This window comes from Etheostoma spectabile, chromosome 3, assembly GCF_008692095.1.
Source record: "Etheostoma spectabile isolate EspeVRDwgs_2016 chromosome 3, UIUC_Espe_1.0, whole genome shotgun sequence".
Classification (NCBI taxonomy): Eukaryota; Metazoa; Chordata; class Actinopteri; order Perciformes; family Percidae; genus Etheostoma; species Etheostoma spectabile.
In genome coordinates this window covers 26881528-26898304 of record NC_045735.1, presented here as the reverse complement: position 1 = coordinate 26898304, position 16777 = coordinate 26881528, and the positions used below count along the sequence as shown (strand labels likewise).

The following is a 16777-nucleotide window of genomic DNA, read 5'->3' as shown; positions in this document are numbered from 1 at the left end:
GAGGTTTGCCTTGATGTTGAGAGTGGTGTAAAAGCTGTATTTCAGATGTGGGAAGATGTAGATTTCGGGACACATCATCAGTAGTGTACCTTTTAAATCAGGGGGTGTTTTGGCCTTTCAACACTAGATACCCTCATCAAAGGTGACCAGCTACAGGGTGATCAAACCTATGCTTGTGTCCCATGCCCAATCGTGAATCGTGGTTGTTTAAATCGCGCAGCCCACGGAACTATGCAAGGCAGGGGGCACCCTCTTCCCTGAGTCAAGCCTAGAGCTGACCGCATAGCTTGTTTACCATCTTCCTGGAAGGTTGTGACCTTCTCGCTTTACGTCCTCGTTGTGGAGCATCTGCTGCCAGTTCTGTGTAGCGCAGTTTCCTGCGTTCATAGGCCTCTTCTGTTGAATTCTGTGAGCTCCGTGATGTAAACAGACTTCAGTGAAGGGGACCAGAGTACAAAGTCTGGCCTAAGGGTGGTGGCTGCAATCTCTGGTGGAAAGATTAGTTGCTGGTCAATATTGACTAGCATCTTCCAGTCCCGGGCCATGGTTAGCTGTCCAGCTTCTGGTTTAGTATAGGGATGGTTGGGCTTTTTGTGTCCCTCTCGGGTGAAGGTTGGGGCCGTGATGGAGTATGTTGCTCTCAGGGGCAAGGTGCTGTGGTATTCCTCTTGCTCTCAAGAGCTTCTGCCAGACTCTTAAGGATCTGGGTGTGCCTGTAGGTGTAGCAACCTTGTGTGAGGCTGGTCTTACAACCGGTCAAAATGTGTTTGAGAGTCGCTGGAGTTAGGCAGAGGGCACAGGTTGGGTCCTCGCCTTACCACTGGTGGAGGTTTTTTGGAGATGGGAGCACATCATAGTTGGCTCTGATAATGAAGCTGATGTTGCTTGCCTCAATTGTCCCTGCTTGGCAAGAGAGACTGCCCTTAAGCTTCTGATGTTGAGGCTTTATGCCAAGTTTGCTTACTTGCTGTAAGGCCAAGGCTTCCTCTTCCCAACTGGACATGCCCTACAATGTCGTTGTGCCTCAGGGCTGATGTAGCATGCTGCACCATGTCGGATGGTGTCCATTTCCGTCCAGTTAACAGTGGTGGAACAACATTGCTGATGGTCTGGTCTCTGGAGTCTTTCAATGTCATCTGGAGTCTTACTTTAGAGCACGTGTACTCTTCGGTGTAGCTCTTGATAGGCAGTTCAAGGACTCCTTTGCATTATAGGATGATGTTGGTTAGACAGCGTGGGACGCCGAGCCATTTCCTCACGTATGAAGTCGATGTTTGTTAAATCTTTTCCACATGAGTTGACTGAATGAAAGGAAATTGTTTTTTGTTAAAGCCATGGTCAATCTCTACACTCCAGGCCAAACCATGAGGTTCTACCCTCCTGTGAAAGTTTGGGCACCTCCACAGATGTGTCATTACCTGGAAAACTATCAAACAAGAGGCACATATGATCAAACAGTGAGATCTGTGTGGGTTGGATCAAGCAAATGTTGGACTAAGTTGTAGGACTGTAATATTTAAAACCCAAGTTTTTGCATTATTAAAGATGTAATTGACATAAAGAGTTACAATCACCAACAAATTATGAGTAAGCACAGATATTGAAAATTCTGTACAAAGGATAAAAGTTCGGGGGTAAATTACTAACAGATACAAGACTGAAGTTAAATAATTTAAAGAAAACTCTTTTTGTTCTATTTAATTCTGTCCTCTTCTACCGTGCGTAATCATGCTTCTGGGTTTTCCTTTGCCATGTTTGTGAATCAACTTTCCATAATCGGTGTGCTTAACAAACAGAGGTATTTAAGTGGTTGAACTACATGGTTTTTCTTTCACACCTCTTTACCTTGTTATTATTGTTTTTTTGGGCGTAACCGTGTGTCTGGGATTTGTTCTTTGGATGTAACGTTTGTTAAACAGGTTAGGATCTTCTGCAGATTTTTGAAAAAAAAAAAGGCACCAGTGTGCTTTTGGTGTCTTGTAGTTAGTTGTATGTGAGGTCAGTAGCAGTAGCCCGCTCGTTGGGATGGGGGGCTCACTGTGTTGTTTTACAGCAGTGCAAACCAGGCCTGGATTTCAGATGTGGTGATGTGGAGTCCCTGTTAGGAAACTGAGGGAGGCTTGTGTAAATATGTGTGTATTTAGGAGAAAAGAAGGGAAATGGGGAGAAGAGAGGGTGTGTGTGTTGCTGTTTGTAAGGAGGGTGTGTCTGTTGCTAAGTGAGGAGGTGTATGTGTGTCATTGTGTGGTTCCAAGGTGGAGACCAGGGTTCCCTTTCCTGTAAGTTGTTAGAGCCATGGCCAGATGGCAAATCTCAACTCCCCTATGAGAAAAACAACAACAAGAAAAAAGGGGAGGGGTGTGGGTGGGTGTGTGTGTGTGTGTGTGTGTGTGTGTGTGTGTGTGTGTGTTTGTTCTCGTTTAACTGTATTTGTAGGGTCCAAAAACTGGGAGTTCAGTATACTTGTGGGGTTCCGACAGCTTTGTGGGGCCAAAATGCTGGAGCCGACAACTTTAAAGGGCTGTTTGAGGGTTAAGACTTGGTTTTAGGATTAGGGTCAGAATTAGGGTATGTTGAGGGTAAGGGTTAAGGTTAGGCAATAGTTGTGATGGTTAAGGTTAGGGTAAGGGGTAGGGAATACTTATGTCAATGGCTGTGTGCGTGTGTGTGTGTGTGTGTGTGTGTGTGTGTGTGTGTGTGTGTGTGTGTGTGGTGTGTGTGTGTGTGTGTGTGTGTGTGTGTGTGTGTGTGCAGCAATGGTGTCCTGGGTGGTGTGGCCACTGAAGCAAACCAGTATTAACTATTCAGGAGAGCAGGGTTTCCCTATGACAGCCATCTTTGCTCTGTGATTTCGTAGGACACTCTCCTCTCATATATCTTGAAGAGCTTCATGGACACGTGTGTGTGTGTGTGTGTGTGTGTGTTGTGGTGTGTTGTGTTTTTGTTGTGGTGTGTGGTGGGTGTGTGTGTGTGTGTGTGTGTGTGTGTGTGTGTGTGTGTGTGGGTATTACTATTAGGAAGATAGGATCTCCTTTGTCTTGTTTTCCACATTGATGAAGTTGCTTGATTTGTGGTTATCGGCCAGTGGTTCTTGTATATCAGTGTGTTTGTGTGTGTGTGGTCGTTTGTGTTGGCCGATATATATTCCAGTGGCTTTACATAGCAGGGTATGATTTAATTAGTTGAGGACATACAGTAACAGCATATGCTTGAAAACACATAGATATTCTTGTAATGTACATGTTGTACATTGCACATGAACCATGTTTACACTGCATTGATTCCAAATGTTACAGCAAGTATTGTAGCAGGTTATTGTTAATGGCAGAGCAATGACTGTTGAGGATGTTTGGTATAGTTCAGTCTATATTATGGAGTAAATACGCATTGCACCTAAAGAAGGACTGAGGCGTTGATAGAGTAGATTGTCTACGTGTGGCACAGTTATCAAAGACAAGGTCTAAGGTACTGGTCATTTTCTGTAATTCATTTTAGTTTAAAGGGATCAATTTTGAAATAGCCTTATATTTTGTATTTTATTTTCATCATTTGTAAAAATATTCTCTGTGTGAAAATAATTTATTGAAAAGGGGGATGTTGTTATAAATGTTACATGTTTCTCCACGTTGCATCAAAACACCAACATGTTTTTCTTTTTATATATTTTGTCATCTCTTATAGCTGCATGCTATATTGTACATATTTAGTTTAAACCTTGAGTACATAGCCAACATTTAGAAAAAAAAAAGTACAAACATGTGAAATAAATATCATAGAAAATGTCATGTCATAGCTCTGCTTGTTTTCTGCAGTTACAGGTTGGTTCTGACTGAAGATCGTCTAGCTTGTGATTTTATTTGAACTGCAGTATTTTGTTTTTCTGTCACTAAGAAAAGCTCAGTGGACTGTTGATTTTATTGGAACATCTGCTACACACACATGCACTCAGAAAGCTTTTATTGTGGATATCTGATACAAAGCCCTTTATTGTATTATATGAAATGTAACTACAAGTCTTCCAACAAATCTCTTTGTGAGATTATTAAAAATGTTGCCTTTTCTGCAGTTGATTCTCCTAACCTACATTTACATTATGTTTTGTCTTCTCTAGTTCCCAGAGTGCGGCTTCTATGGCATTTATGACAAGATTTTGCTGTTCAAGCATGACACGACTACCAACAACATCCTGCAACTGGTTAAAGCTACCAGTGACATTCAGGAGGGAGATCTGGTAGAGGTGGTGCTTTCTGGCAAGTAACCAGTTCTCTTCTCTCCTCTTTAAAAATATACATACATATATATATATATATATATATATATATATATCTTGTGCCATTAGTGTACAAGATATCCATATCATTTAAATGACCTTCCTTCTTCTTTCCTCTGCTATTTTCCTTTCATTACTGTAATCTCCATCACAGCTCTTGTAATCAGTGCTTATCTGCTAATTTTACTACAGGCAATATCTAAAACTGTCCTAATCTGTTTTTTCATTGTTTTAATCTCTAATCCTCCCCTGTCAGGAAGAAAACCCATAACATTTTCCATGTTGTTTCCATCTCATCCATTCAGTCATTTTTTATACTGCCCAGTTAGTAGTCTGATTCTATCTTGACATCCACTTTGACCACACTCTATGCCTCTTATCTCTTTTAGCGGCAGCCACGTTTGAAGATTTCCAAATTCGGCCTCATGCACTCAACGTGCACTCATACCGGGCCCCAGCCTTCTGTGATCACTGTGGAGAGATGCTGTTTGGACTGGTCAGACAAGGGCTCAAGTGTGACGGTGAGGAAAATTGGGAGCTAAAATGTAAATAAGAAAAGATGAGGTGGTCTGCAAATTTTCTTTGAGAAATGAATTGTAACACTCACCAAATATGCTCCATCTCCCCCAATCACCTTTTTTTTTTGTTTTTTTTTTGTTATCTACGCCGCCCCTCGTATTGTGGACTAAACTACCACAAGCGCTGTGCATTCAACATCCCAAACAACTGCAGTGGAGCTCGGAAACGGCGTCTGTCCACCACCTCTCTGAGCAGCAGCCAGTCTCTGCGTCTCTCCACCACTGACTCAGTGTACAGTGTAGGGACAGCCTCCACGTGCACAGAGGACGCCAGCCTCATCCGCTCACACACACAAATGGTATTGGTGGATTCATGCACACTCTAGTCAGGTCAAACCGCTTTGAGCTGATGTCACAAAGTAGGTAAACTTACTTTAAACCAGTTTAGTCACAGATCTAAAAAGTTTTAGGTGAGACTGAAACATGAAAACATTTTCCGACATTTGTAATGGCAGTTAAACCATTACCAACTTTCCAGAAACAATGTCCTGTCCGAACAATTTACACTGAAACTTCTTTCCACCAAAGGCATTTACGGTGCAAAACTATGCAGAATCAAAACCAAAACTGACTGCAGAAGTGGTATAACCATTGCAATTTGGGTAAACACCTTTTAGTAAATCAAGGCAACAAAACTCAATATGATTGCTGATTGATTTCCCCTATAAGTCCACTCCAATTTCAGAAGAGAAAGGAAACAAATTAGCTAGAGAGGAAACGTAAGTTTAAAGTAACTATGATTTACATTTTCATACAGAGGTTGCTCTTATTGAACCTCTACAGAATTATCACTTGAGTCTGCAGCTCCCCTTAGCTTTGCAAGCTTTATAGTGAGTTTCAGCTTTTTTGCTATTCAGCCTGCAATTTTACTGTTTTGGTTCAGTCTTACTCCTCTCATACTGTGGTCTTAAGCTGCAGAAGGCAGCTCTAAAAAAACACTGTACACTACCTGCTCAGCACCAAACAGCAGACAGTCACAGTTAGCAACTATGTGGTGAACATAATGAAGCCTTTAGCAGATATAAGGCCCTATCTTGCACCCGGCGCAAAGCCTATCGCAAAGCCCGTCCCAAGTGTCTTTGCTATTTTAAGACCGTTTTGCGCCCACGTCATTTATAGCAAATGCACATGCACCCATTTTTGCGCCCATGGGCTTGCTGGTCTTACACGGAGGTGTGTTCAGGTGAATTCTTAGCGTATTGCTATCTCGCAGCAGCATAAAGCGCCACTGATTAACAAAAACCTGGTCTAAAGTGAATGTAAAATGCGCCTAGGCTCGTGTGCAGCACACACACACTATGCTTGTTACACACACGGGGATGCGTAGCAGCACACAAACATGCAAAAGATTACAAATAAAAATTTAAAATATTACGGTGAAAATCCGCCATCATAATAGCAATGCTCAAAGGTACAAACGCGCCTGGCTTTTAAAGGGAATGGGAGATGACACTCTAATTGGTTTATTGCATTTTACGCCCAAAACACACCTATGAATTAATGTAGACACTAAGTACAACCTTTTGAACCGTGCGCCTGGCGCACTGACTCTTTTTTTCCGCTGTCAAACTAACAAAAGTGGATTTGGACACGCCCTAAACGCAACTGCGCCATGCGCTTCACGCCCCGCGCTTTGATCATTAAAAAGGCCCATAAAGAGTAAGATATTTCCCTTAGACGTTGGCAGAGACCAAAAACCGAACTAAAAGAGAGTAAAAGGTTCATTACACTTAATTTTCCAAATTACTAATAATGTTGCCCTGTAACTTCTGGATGTAGTTAGCTGTTTGCTAACAAGTTCACCATAGGTACTGATGTGTCAGCGTTGTGTTCATAACTTCTTTCCTCTGCCCTCAAGTAACAAAAATCAATTATTGCAGGATTAAGGGTACATCATTTTCTTAATAAATGCATGCTTTAGTAATTAATTAGTTTGGTAGTAATTAACCTTGCTGCCAAATGTGGATAATGGTGTTCTTACTTTTTTCTTTACCCACACAGTTAAATTGATAATCTTTGTTTCCTCTCAATTCTGCTAGCCACGGACCCCAAGTGACGCCCGGCGCTTCTACACGGGCCGACCAGTTCATTTGGACAAGATCCTGATGAGCAAGGTGAAGGTGCCACACACGTTTGCTGTCCACTCATACACACGACCGACGGTGTGCCAGTATTGCAAGAGGCTTCTCCGAGGACTGTTTAGGCAGGGCCTACAGTGCAAAGGTGAGTACAGACAAATAGAGAGACCTATTTCTGGATGGTGAGATTGATGCAGAATAAAAGACAAATCTAATCAGATTACATGTAATCTGATCAGAATGTGTGTTTTATTCCTCTCAGATTGCAAGTTTAACTGCCATAAACGCTGTGTGTACAAGGTTCCTAATGACTGCCTTGGGGAGACCATTGGAGGTGAGGGGATATAGAAATATTTGTCCTTATGAATATATTAACCCTGCATGGATTTGATAGAAAAATATTAATTTCTCATCTGCATTTATCCATTGTCACAACTAAGTTACTCTAATAACCATACATGATATAATACATTATCTAACAAGACTGAAACTCACTGGCACTAATGTTTTTATCTTCTCAGACAACAGAAGTAACAGCGGTAAGTATTACCGCTACTCTGATTTGATGCATGTAAAGCTGTAGTCCTCTAATAGAGGTCTTTGTTGTATTCTTTGCAGTAGCAAGTAGTAGTACGTTTTTCACTGCATTTAAAACACAGGCCCTTTAAATAAAGTTCCATTCAACCCCTTCTCTCTTTCTTTCTCCCCAGACATGTTGAGTCCCAGTGCTGACCCTGAGGTGCCCATGGACTACAGCAGTGACTACGATGCCTCTGACAAGTCTTCAATGGATGACTCAGACGAGGCCTGCAGCATTCCTGGGTCCTTTTCTCCTGACAACAACCAGGACGGAGCCAGCGGAGACCAGAGGTATGAGGAAGACATTTGGAGAAAAGCAATTATAAATTATAATGGTGCACACGGAAAATAAAACACACGTTACCTACTGAGTTCTGTTGTTCTTCTAGTGTTTACATCCCTTTAATGAGGGTGGTGCAGTCGGTGAGACAGACAACCCGTCGATCCAGTACAGCTATCAAGGAAGGATGGGTGGTTCACTACAGCAATAAGGACACACTGGTAAAAACGTTATTCATAATTCCCCTGCTTCCCTCTCTTTGGGTATTTAAACCATTTTACCTGAAAATGATCTTTGTTGTTGCTGTAGGGGCTGAACAGCCATTTTGTTGTAGATGCAAGTTTGTTTTGTTTATTTTCCACTCACTCAGAGACATAAAGGGCCTTCCTGTTCATTTTCTCCGTCCACCAGCTCCTCTCTCAACAATTTCAACCTTAATCATTTGGCTTTATGCAATTTATTGCTTCCTTTTTCTTTTATATCTGTGTACGCTTGTGAGCGTGCATGTGTGTGTGTACCTGTTTGTGTTTGCAAGAGAAAATAGTTGAAGATTGATGGTGAGGCTGAGTCCCCCTGAAAGCATAATAGCACTCAGCAAATTTGAGGTGAATTCAAGCCAAAAGGCAATTTTCTGCCTTTTATATCTCCTAATGTCTTCTCTTACCTCAAAGAAACCTTGCTGCCTCTCAAGTCTTGCTTTTTCGATTTTTCCTTTCTGGCTTAATTAACACGCTCACATTTCTTTCTTATTTCTCTTTTGTCTCCTTTCTCCTTTCTCTCTGTTTTTACCTTCTCTTCTTGCAGCTTGTGCTCCTGCTCATCCTTCTTCTCATCTGGCTACTCTCCTCTTCTTCTGGACATCAACGCCGATTTTGAAATGCTTTTAAATTGATCCCTTAACTTCGTCCATGATGCGTACCCAATCCCTTACCTTTGTCCTCTCTGCTCCACCCCCATCCCCCAATGTCCTACCTTACTTTCATTAACCCCATCCTGCCCTACTCCAACCCCCCAACAGAGGAAAAGGCACTACTGGCGTCTGGACTGTAAGTGCATTATCCTTTTCCAGAACAACACCACCAACAAATACTACAAGGTAAATATAGTTTACTCCATGGAAAGCTATGATCTCAGGTCATGTGTTTGAAGTGTGCAACCTCACTTGCCCATCCTCTTTCAGGATATCCCTCTGTCTGAGATCCTAGAGGTGCGCCCTGCTGGCAACTTCACTCTCGTCCCCCCAGGCACAAATCCTCACTGCTTCGAGCTTATCACAGGCACTATGTGCTACTTCGTAGGGGAGGACCCCAACACTCTCCCCCCTCTGTCCCCCAGCAACCCCCAGACTCTCCCCCCGACCCCTCCCTCCCCCAGCCAAGTAGCTCCCAACAGCGGCATTGGGCGTGAGGTGGCCAAGGCTTGGGAGAGCGCCATTCGCCAGGCCCTCATGCCAGTCATCTTTCAGGACGCACCACCAGCTGAGGGGAATACAACTCACAGTAAGTAGAGAGCAGCCAAATGCTGCTAGTGCATTTTTGGTTTGATATATTTACTAACTGGCACATTGCAGTTTGAGATTTATGGATGGGAATGTCAGTTTAATATGCCCAAAAAAATGTGTGCTGTTGCATCGTGTTCCATCACGAGCCAACTGGGTGCTCAAGAAACAATAGACCAAAAGTAAAAAAACAACTTGCCAACTCTCACTGACTAACTGGACGAGTCTGCCCTTTATTAAAATCCCCCTGATGGAGGTCAAATAAAGAGCAGACTCTTCCAGTGAGCTAAGCTGTTCTTTCAAAAGTTTAATACCTCAAGGTGAGGTTGAGCAAAGTTGTTCTTCTATTTTTAGTGTGAGAGACAACACCCTACAATACACATAAGGGATTAGTAGTTGACAAGTTGTGTTTTATAAATAATACACAGTTAACAACTCACAATACTGTTTAACCTTAATGTTGTTCCTGGTTCTGTATTTTTAGGACAAGCTTCAATCAGCATATCTGTGTCCAACAGTCAAATCCAAGAGAATGTGGTATGACTTTTTGTCAAGTTTTAGCTATTTTTTTCAATCTTTAAATTAATTAAACATGGAGGATGCTGATGAATGTGTGACATATTGCTTTCCTACAGGATATTGGTACAGTGTACCAGATTTTTGCTGATGAAGTGCTGGGATCTGGGCAATTTGGAGTTGTGTATGGAGGTATGCCGATCTATGTCCAGTGATGCTCATTGAGCTCTAGATTGCTGTATTTTGTGAAGGAAATGATTTGGTCATAAAGGCGTATAATAATGGTGTCAAAAGGCACAAGACAATACATCATAAACCTCTCAAAACATGAATTATATTGATGCATTTGTGAGTAGATGTGTCTTCAAAGGGAACCGACAATTTGAGTCCGACAATGTTGTAATAGTGCAATGTTACATCAATAGTGTTATTTTAAGTACAGGGCCCAATACACAGTATGTCCACATGTATATGACATAGTTTATAACCATATCTATTTACTAAAACTGAACTTCTTCATCAGGAAAGCACAGAAAGACTGGGAGGGACGTAGCTGTCAAAGTCATTGACAAGCTTCGCTTTCCCACCAAGCAGGAGAGCCAGCTGAGGAATGAGGTGGCCATACTGCAGGTAAACACACACAGACGTTTCACTGCAGCTGCAAATGGCCATCCGACATATACATATGCTTACACTGTGCTTTGCTATATATTGGATATTGGTGTCGTTAGTTAAATTGGAACATACATTAAAAATGCTGACAATTATTCCAATACTGGTGTTCATTGTGACATTGATAAGGTTTGTATTAAATAAACATGACTGTGACATATAGACTGCTTGGAATGCATTTATATAGCATCTTTTAGGGTTAGGGTTATTTGCCTCTCACTCATCCATTCACATGTCAGGGCTTCCATACGGCTGTGATGTCAGACCTTTACTATGTTTAAGTAGAAACTGCTGCTACAGTGTCGGTACAGTCAATCCCTGGCTGCAACGGTGGTGCAGAGACTCTGAGAACTTAGATGCACGAGACCTGGAAACAATGACCAATCAGTCTCTCTAAAGCCCCCCTTTTTTAGAAGGGGGGCTTTAGAGAGACAGGCACTGAAATGAATAGTCAGAAAGACTGTTTGTGAAAAACATTTAATATTTTAAATATTAAAGCATGTAAACATGTTCTACTAGAAACCCAAAATACAGGCAATGCACCTGAGAATAAACACAATATGGGACCTTTAGGAACCATTTCTAAAAGGAAGTGCATACAAACGTTTCCTCTATTGACTTATTTGAAACAGATGATTCTGTGTGGGCAATTTTTAACAGGATAATAGTATGAAAGCACTGAGATGGTCAGTTTAGGAAAGGCTCTAAAATTTAGAGATTAATAAATGATTTTAAAGTTAAAAATAAATTGCTATGGGTAAATATCTAAGTTGTTAAAAACAACTTGTGTGTTTGAGGAGAAAAAAAAGTGAAGAACAATGTATTCATTTGTTCAGTTCAGGATTTAATCAATGGTCATGTTGTGTTATCTAGTCATCCATCCATCCATCCATCTTCATCTGCTTATCTGGTATTGGGTCACGGGTGTTTTGTTATGATGTATATTTTTCTTACCGTATGTTTATGTTGGAAATAATTGCATGTTTTTTTGTTCACCTTGTTTGTGTAATGATTTAGAAACATGTGCATGCTTTAATTTTTGTTGTTCACCAGCAGATGGACACAGAGTTTCAATTATTTTATTTCCTGTCTAAACATGTTTATGACTCTGTCACTAAAAGTTCTGACTTACCCTTCAGCTCTATAGTTACTCACTTGGCCTGTCAGATAAAAAAGACTGCCACATTCACAACCTTTCAAATTAAATTTTTTTAAATGATGCCCCTCTAAATCATGTAATTATGCATGCCTTGAGAACTGAAGCTGACTGTTAATCTGTTCTTTCAACACTTACTCTGACTCTTTCACTACTCTTTACTCTTTTTCTTGCTATTTTAACCTGCCTGTCTTTTTCATACAAATCCCGAATTTACATATAATCTTTAATCTCCTTTCTCCTTCCTCCTCTTCTTTTCTGGTCCCTCTCTCAGAGTTTACGTCACCTGGGCATTGTGAACCTGGAGTGTATGTTTGAGACCCCAGAGAAAGTGTTTGTGGTGATGGAGAAGCTGCATGGTGACATGCTGGAGATGATTCTGTCCAGTGAGAAAGGCAGATTGCCTGAGAGGCTCACTAAGTTCCTCATCACACAGGTGTGTATGCACCCCAGCAAAGATGCATCGGTGGTGTGTATCAGTAGACATATGCAATGATGCAAGTGTTGTTGCGGCGCACGTGCGTGCGTGTCAGTTACTGGCAATGACATCCTTGTGTCATTCTGCAGACTTTTTGTGCTCTGCCAGTGTAACGTCTTGCATACGCATAAAACTTAATATAAATACTACGCATATTTAATGAGTTATCTTGTCTTTTAAGTGAGAAAAGACTAAGTCTTTGTTTCATCGAAATTCATATCCTGTTTTTGTGGTTGTGTGTATGTCTGTGCAGATTCTTGCAGCTCTGAGACATCTACACTTTAAGAACATAGTTCACTGTGATCTAAAACCTGAGAATGTGCTGCTTGCTTCTGCGGATCCCTTTCCCCAGGTATAGACAAACACACACAAATACACACACAGTACACACACTAAAACCCATTCTCATTTTGCAGCAATTATGGTTTTCACATTGTCATTAGTACCCACAAAGCACTTGCCAAAGCAGTGGACCTTTTTCAAAGCAGACGTTTTGGCTTGTCATAATAGGAAAAGCACAGCTGAAATTAATTACATTAACGATGGCTCAATTCCATCAAATGTCCCAGTAAGCTATTTCAGTGAGTCAGCATGCACAATACCAGGACCTCTCCTAAGTGGAATGCAGCCATCGTTAATGGGTTTGAAAACACCTGTGCTTTTCCTACTATGACATCTCAACTTGTCTGCTGTGAAAAAGGTCTTTGTTTCTCTGCCATTTTATCAATTCTCTATTTATTTATCAAATGGCAACCTGACTCCCTGTCTAATGTTCCTCACTGTTTCCTTCTCTCAGGTGAAGTTGTGTGACTTTGGTTTTGCCCGTATCATTGGCGAGAAGTCTTTCCGTCGCTCGGTGGTCGGCACTCCGGCCTACCTGGCCCCGGAGGTTCTGCTGAACCAGGGCTACAACCGCTCACTGGACATGTGGTCAGTCGGTGTCATTATGTATGTCAGCCTGAGTGGGACATTCCCCTTTAATGAGGACGAAGATATCAACGACCAGATCCACAATGCAGCTTTCATGTACCCTCCCAACCCCTGGAAACAGATCTCCAGTGATGGTAAACACAAAGGGGGGAGAGACGAGAGAAATTGTTTGGCACACCTAGTTATGCACTCAGTTGCCAGTTTATTAGAAACACCTAGCTAAAGCTAATGCAGTCTAATGCATGCTTCCTCCATGAAGGTTCTCATGTTGAGTATTTCTTGATGTTGTTTTAGTGAGATGTTGATTCAACTGTGTGATTATTTTGGAGGGCGTAGTTTGTGGTGCTGTTGAATTGTATTGAGTTATGCAAAGAGGTGTTCCTAAAATGTAGTCCACCCCATTTATTTTAATGAGGGTAGGCTAAGTAACAGAAACACCTCTCTGTATAATGCATTACAGTTCAACAACACCAAAAACTACATCCTCCAGAACGACCAGTTGAATCAACACCTCTGAGTGTATATAAGGAAGGTTCACATGAATTGTCAAAGCAGGACAAGCCCTTACAAGTTAAAACCTTTAAATTTCCCATTACATTTTGTAATCATGCTCTGACCCGTGATAAGCCACTTATTACGGGAACTGGGTTTCCTTCTAAATCATGGTAATTGTCATCTTAAACCTGGTTCCTGTACATTGCATTGCATTCCTACTACAACTACATGCAGAGATAAAATTGTTCAAATTAAGCTCAAATAACAAGGCATAATATTTTAGAGACTTTTTTTGCTGTAGTCAGTTCAGTTTTATTAACAGATCTATATACTTTTGTTTCCAGCAACCGACTTGATCAACAACCTGCTGCAAGTGAAGATGAGGAAACGCTACAGCGTGGACAAGAGTCTCAGCCATGTTTACCTACAGGTAGCATATAGAAACTACATTCCCGCACAAACAAACGCACACACTGTGTAATACATGGTTTAAAGTCTGTCAGACACTTTTTTTTAATCACACTTGCAGCACAACCATTAATCCCTAATTCAAAGTACACGAAGTACAGTGACATGGTGACCGACCACAACTTCAGTGGCAGAACAGTACCTTACAATAATTTTACTTTTTTTTTTACTTTTGCAAACCCCTCAATACAATCTGTGGCCTTTACAGAAAATGGCAGATACAACACCAGGGGCTAGATGTATAAATGCACAATAAACAAAAACCATGCGTATGCTTTTCCCCACACATAAACTGGTAATATAAACAAAGAGTGCCATGACACTGTGCGCACCTCGCGCATGCTTCTGACCAGGTGTACACATTGTTTCAGCTGAGATAGCAGCGGGTAATTTCATTAGGAGATTGAAAATATATATTTAAAAAACATTTTTTTTAGGTTGTTTGCCAAATTCACTGCTTCTGTTATTGTAAAATCCATTCAAAACTCAATTAAAGGCACATTTATTTTAAATTGAGTGATGAATTTCATCATTCTTTTAATTTGAATTCTCCCTGTTACAGTTGTTGACTTTCATCCTGAATTGTGAAGCACTTTGTAAAGTCTGTTTCAACATGAACACTATAAATGAATCATTGATTCTTCTGACATTTAATAATAATGATGGTTGACAATTTACTGCAGTGATGGTTTGCAGAAACGAGTAATGACAAAAGTGTCTTGTATCCTTTTCTCAGAAGTAATCACACCAGTCTAGGGTCATTCAAGTCCTTACACACACACACACACACACACACACACACACACAGGCTAAAGTGATTACCGGATGATGTGCTGTGAACACATAAAAAGCCTATTTAACATGAATCTAATTTCAAGGTTCCTGAAACTGAAATTTCATCTCTGTGCTTATTCCCGTTTCTCAGGACTATCAGACGTGGTTGGATCTACGGGAGCTGGAGACTAAACTCGGTGGCCGTTACATAACCCATGAGAGTGATGACAGCCGCTGGCAAATGTTTGCCCATGAACATACTCTGCCTTACCCCGCTCACCTTGTTCCTCCCCCTCCTGCACCGGCCTCTGACGATGAGGAGGGTGGGGAGGATGCAGATGTGCAAGGCCTCACCGAGAGGGTCAGCATCCTCTGACCAGAGAGAGACAGAGGACTCTAGCACATTTAGGAAGGAGGAAAAAAGTAAGGAGAGGGAGGGAGGATTGGCATGGTTAACCTAGAGCCTGAAAGAGACATGAAGAAATAGCTTTTAGCTGTTTAGACTTTCACAGCACATTTGTGTGCTTGCATATAATTTTATAGCAATACATCTAGTTTCTGTTCTCACTTGAGGTCATCAAAACTTAATTCTGATCATTCACCTCGGCTGTTATTGGTCCTCCTTTCATCTTTTGACTCGTTGCACTCTTTCAATGATGAAGACTGCTCAACTCTATTTCTCATCCTCTGTGCAGCTCACATGGGGGGGGGGGGGGGGGGGGAGGAGAGTCTTCACAGATGAAATCAGACTTTAAATAAGAATTTCTCAGACGAATGAAGAGCAGCATGTTCTTTCCCTCCCACTGCAAGATGCATCAAAGTGATGAAGGAATTGTCACTTTACCACAAGCGATAAACAGAAGAATTTGGTGCAGGTGTGTTTTTATTGAGGTGTATTTCTAAACAAATAGGTTTGTTTGAGTAAACGTTGAAAATGAAACTGCCACCCAATTAAAGAGAAGTAATGTTTGTCTTTGGTGTCATTTAATTGGACTGATGGGAATTAAAGTCCCTTTTTACATGTACAGAATATCTTCGGTAAAGACCGGTCCAATCTCTTTTCGGTGCTCTACAGTAACAAAAGGACTTCCTTTGTGCTAGTAATTACTTATGTGCAAGCATGGAGTCAAACCCATCTATATTCACAAATGCATTCCAATTAATACATGTCCTGTAGTGAAAGCTGGAGATATTGATCTGGTGACAGCAAATCCTCTGTTAATCACCACTAGTTTTGAGCCATAATAGACTCTTATAAAATATGTGATTTAAAGAGGTCTTTGTGGGTTTAACTGATCTCTAGCATCGGGCTGTTCATTTCCGGAGTTACCCAATCTCATTTATCTGTGAAGTCAAACAGTTGTGTATTTAAATTGTGAATATGTCCTTACAATTGCGTGTACCAGATTCACAAAGCTGGTACTGCCAATGAAAGCAGAATTTTTACACCTGAGCAGGTTAATGGAGACAGTTCTTTTGTTTACTGTTGTAAAGAAGAGACCTCTCCCTATGATGTGAGTGCATAGACGGACAGCTTGGGTCACTAAACTAAGGTTTGAAGAGTGCATGTAGTTTGACTACCTGTCATGTCAATATGTTGCATGTTTCTGTGAAGTAGTACAATAGAAAACATGCTGTAGTTATAATGGTTATTATACACGTGTAATCTGAAGTTTATATAGTTTTCAAATATGCATAGACTGTGTATAACATGTTTGAAGGATGATCCTAGCCTTGGTAACAGATAATACAAACCTTGAACAATATTCTTTTTTGTCTTGGATGTTTTCTTTATTCATCCGTGCATAACTGTCATCTAGAAATTGTAAATTTCAGCTTTTCGAGAGGGCAGTCACGGACGTGAGATAATGATTCACCGCTAAGATGTTTAAGAAGCAAAACTGTCAGGTCTTCTCTCAGGTTTTCTATGGAGAAAGACAACTCAAGATTGGATAACACGAGACAAACAAGGAGCACTTAGTATGCAGTAGAAATGCATTGTTAT

At 41.1% G+C, this 16777-nt stretch overlaps 1 protein-coding gene across 2 annotated transcripts in view; it reads left to right on the top strand.

The window, feature by feature from the left end:
* prkd2 (protein kinase D2) overlaps positions 1 to 16538 on the top strand; it is a 38680-nt gene extending 22142 nt beyond the window's left edge. For both annotated transcript variants that reach the window (XM_032512119.1, XM_032512118.1), the window contains 18 exons: positions 4112 to 4250; positions 4660 to 4792; positions 4949 to 5147; positions 6888 to 7071; positions 7189 to 7260; positions 7448 to 7465; positions 7637 to 7796; positions 7895 to 8006; positions 8804 to 8881; positions 8966 to 9284; positions 9768 to 9820; positions 9919 to 9991; positions 10323 to 10429; positions 11902 to 12063; positions 12359 to 12457; positions 12902 to 13169; positions 13875 to 13960; positions 14924 to 16538. In XM_032512119.1, coding sequence (XP_032368010.1) covers positions 4112 to 4250; positions 4660 to 4792; positions 4949 to 5147; positions 6888 to 7071; positions 7189 to 7260; positions 7448 to 7465; positions 7637 to 7796; positions 7895 to 8006; positions 8804 to 8881; positions 8966 to 9284; positions 9768 to 9820; positions 9919 to 9991; positions 10323 to 10429; positions 11902 to 12063; positions 12359 to 12457; positions 12902 to 13169; positions 13875 to 13960; positions 14924 to 15148 — 2487 coding nt within the window. In that variant the 3' untranslated portion in view covers positions 15149 to 16538. The remainder of the gene's footprint in view (positions 1 to 4111; positions 4251 to 4659; positions 4793 to 4948; positions 5148 to 6887; positions 7072 to 7188; positions 7261 to 7447; positions 7466 to 7636; positions 7797 to 7894; positions 8007 to 8803; positions 8882 to 8965; positions 9285 to 9767; positions 9821 to 9918; positions 9992 to 10322; positions 10430 to 11901; positions 12064 to 12358; positions 12458 to 12901; positions 13170 to 13874; positions 13961 to 14923) is intronic.
* The last annotated feature ends 239 nt before the right edge of the window (positions 16539 to 16777 follow it).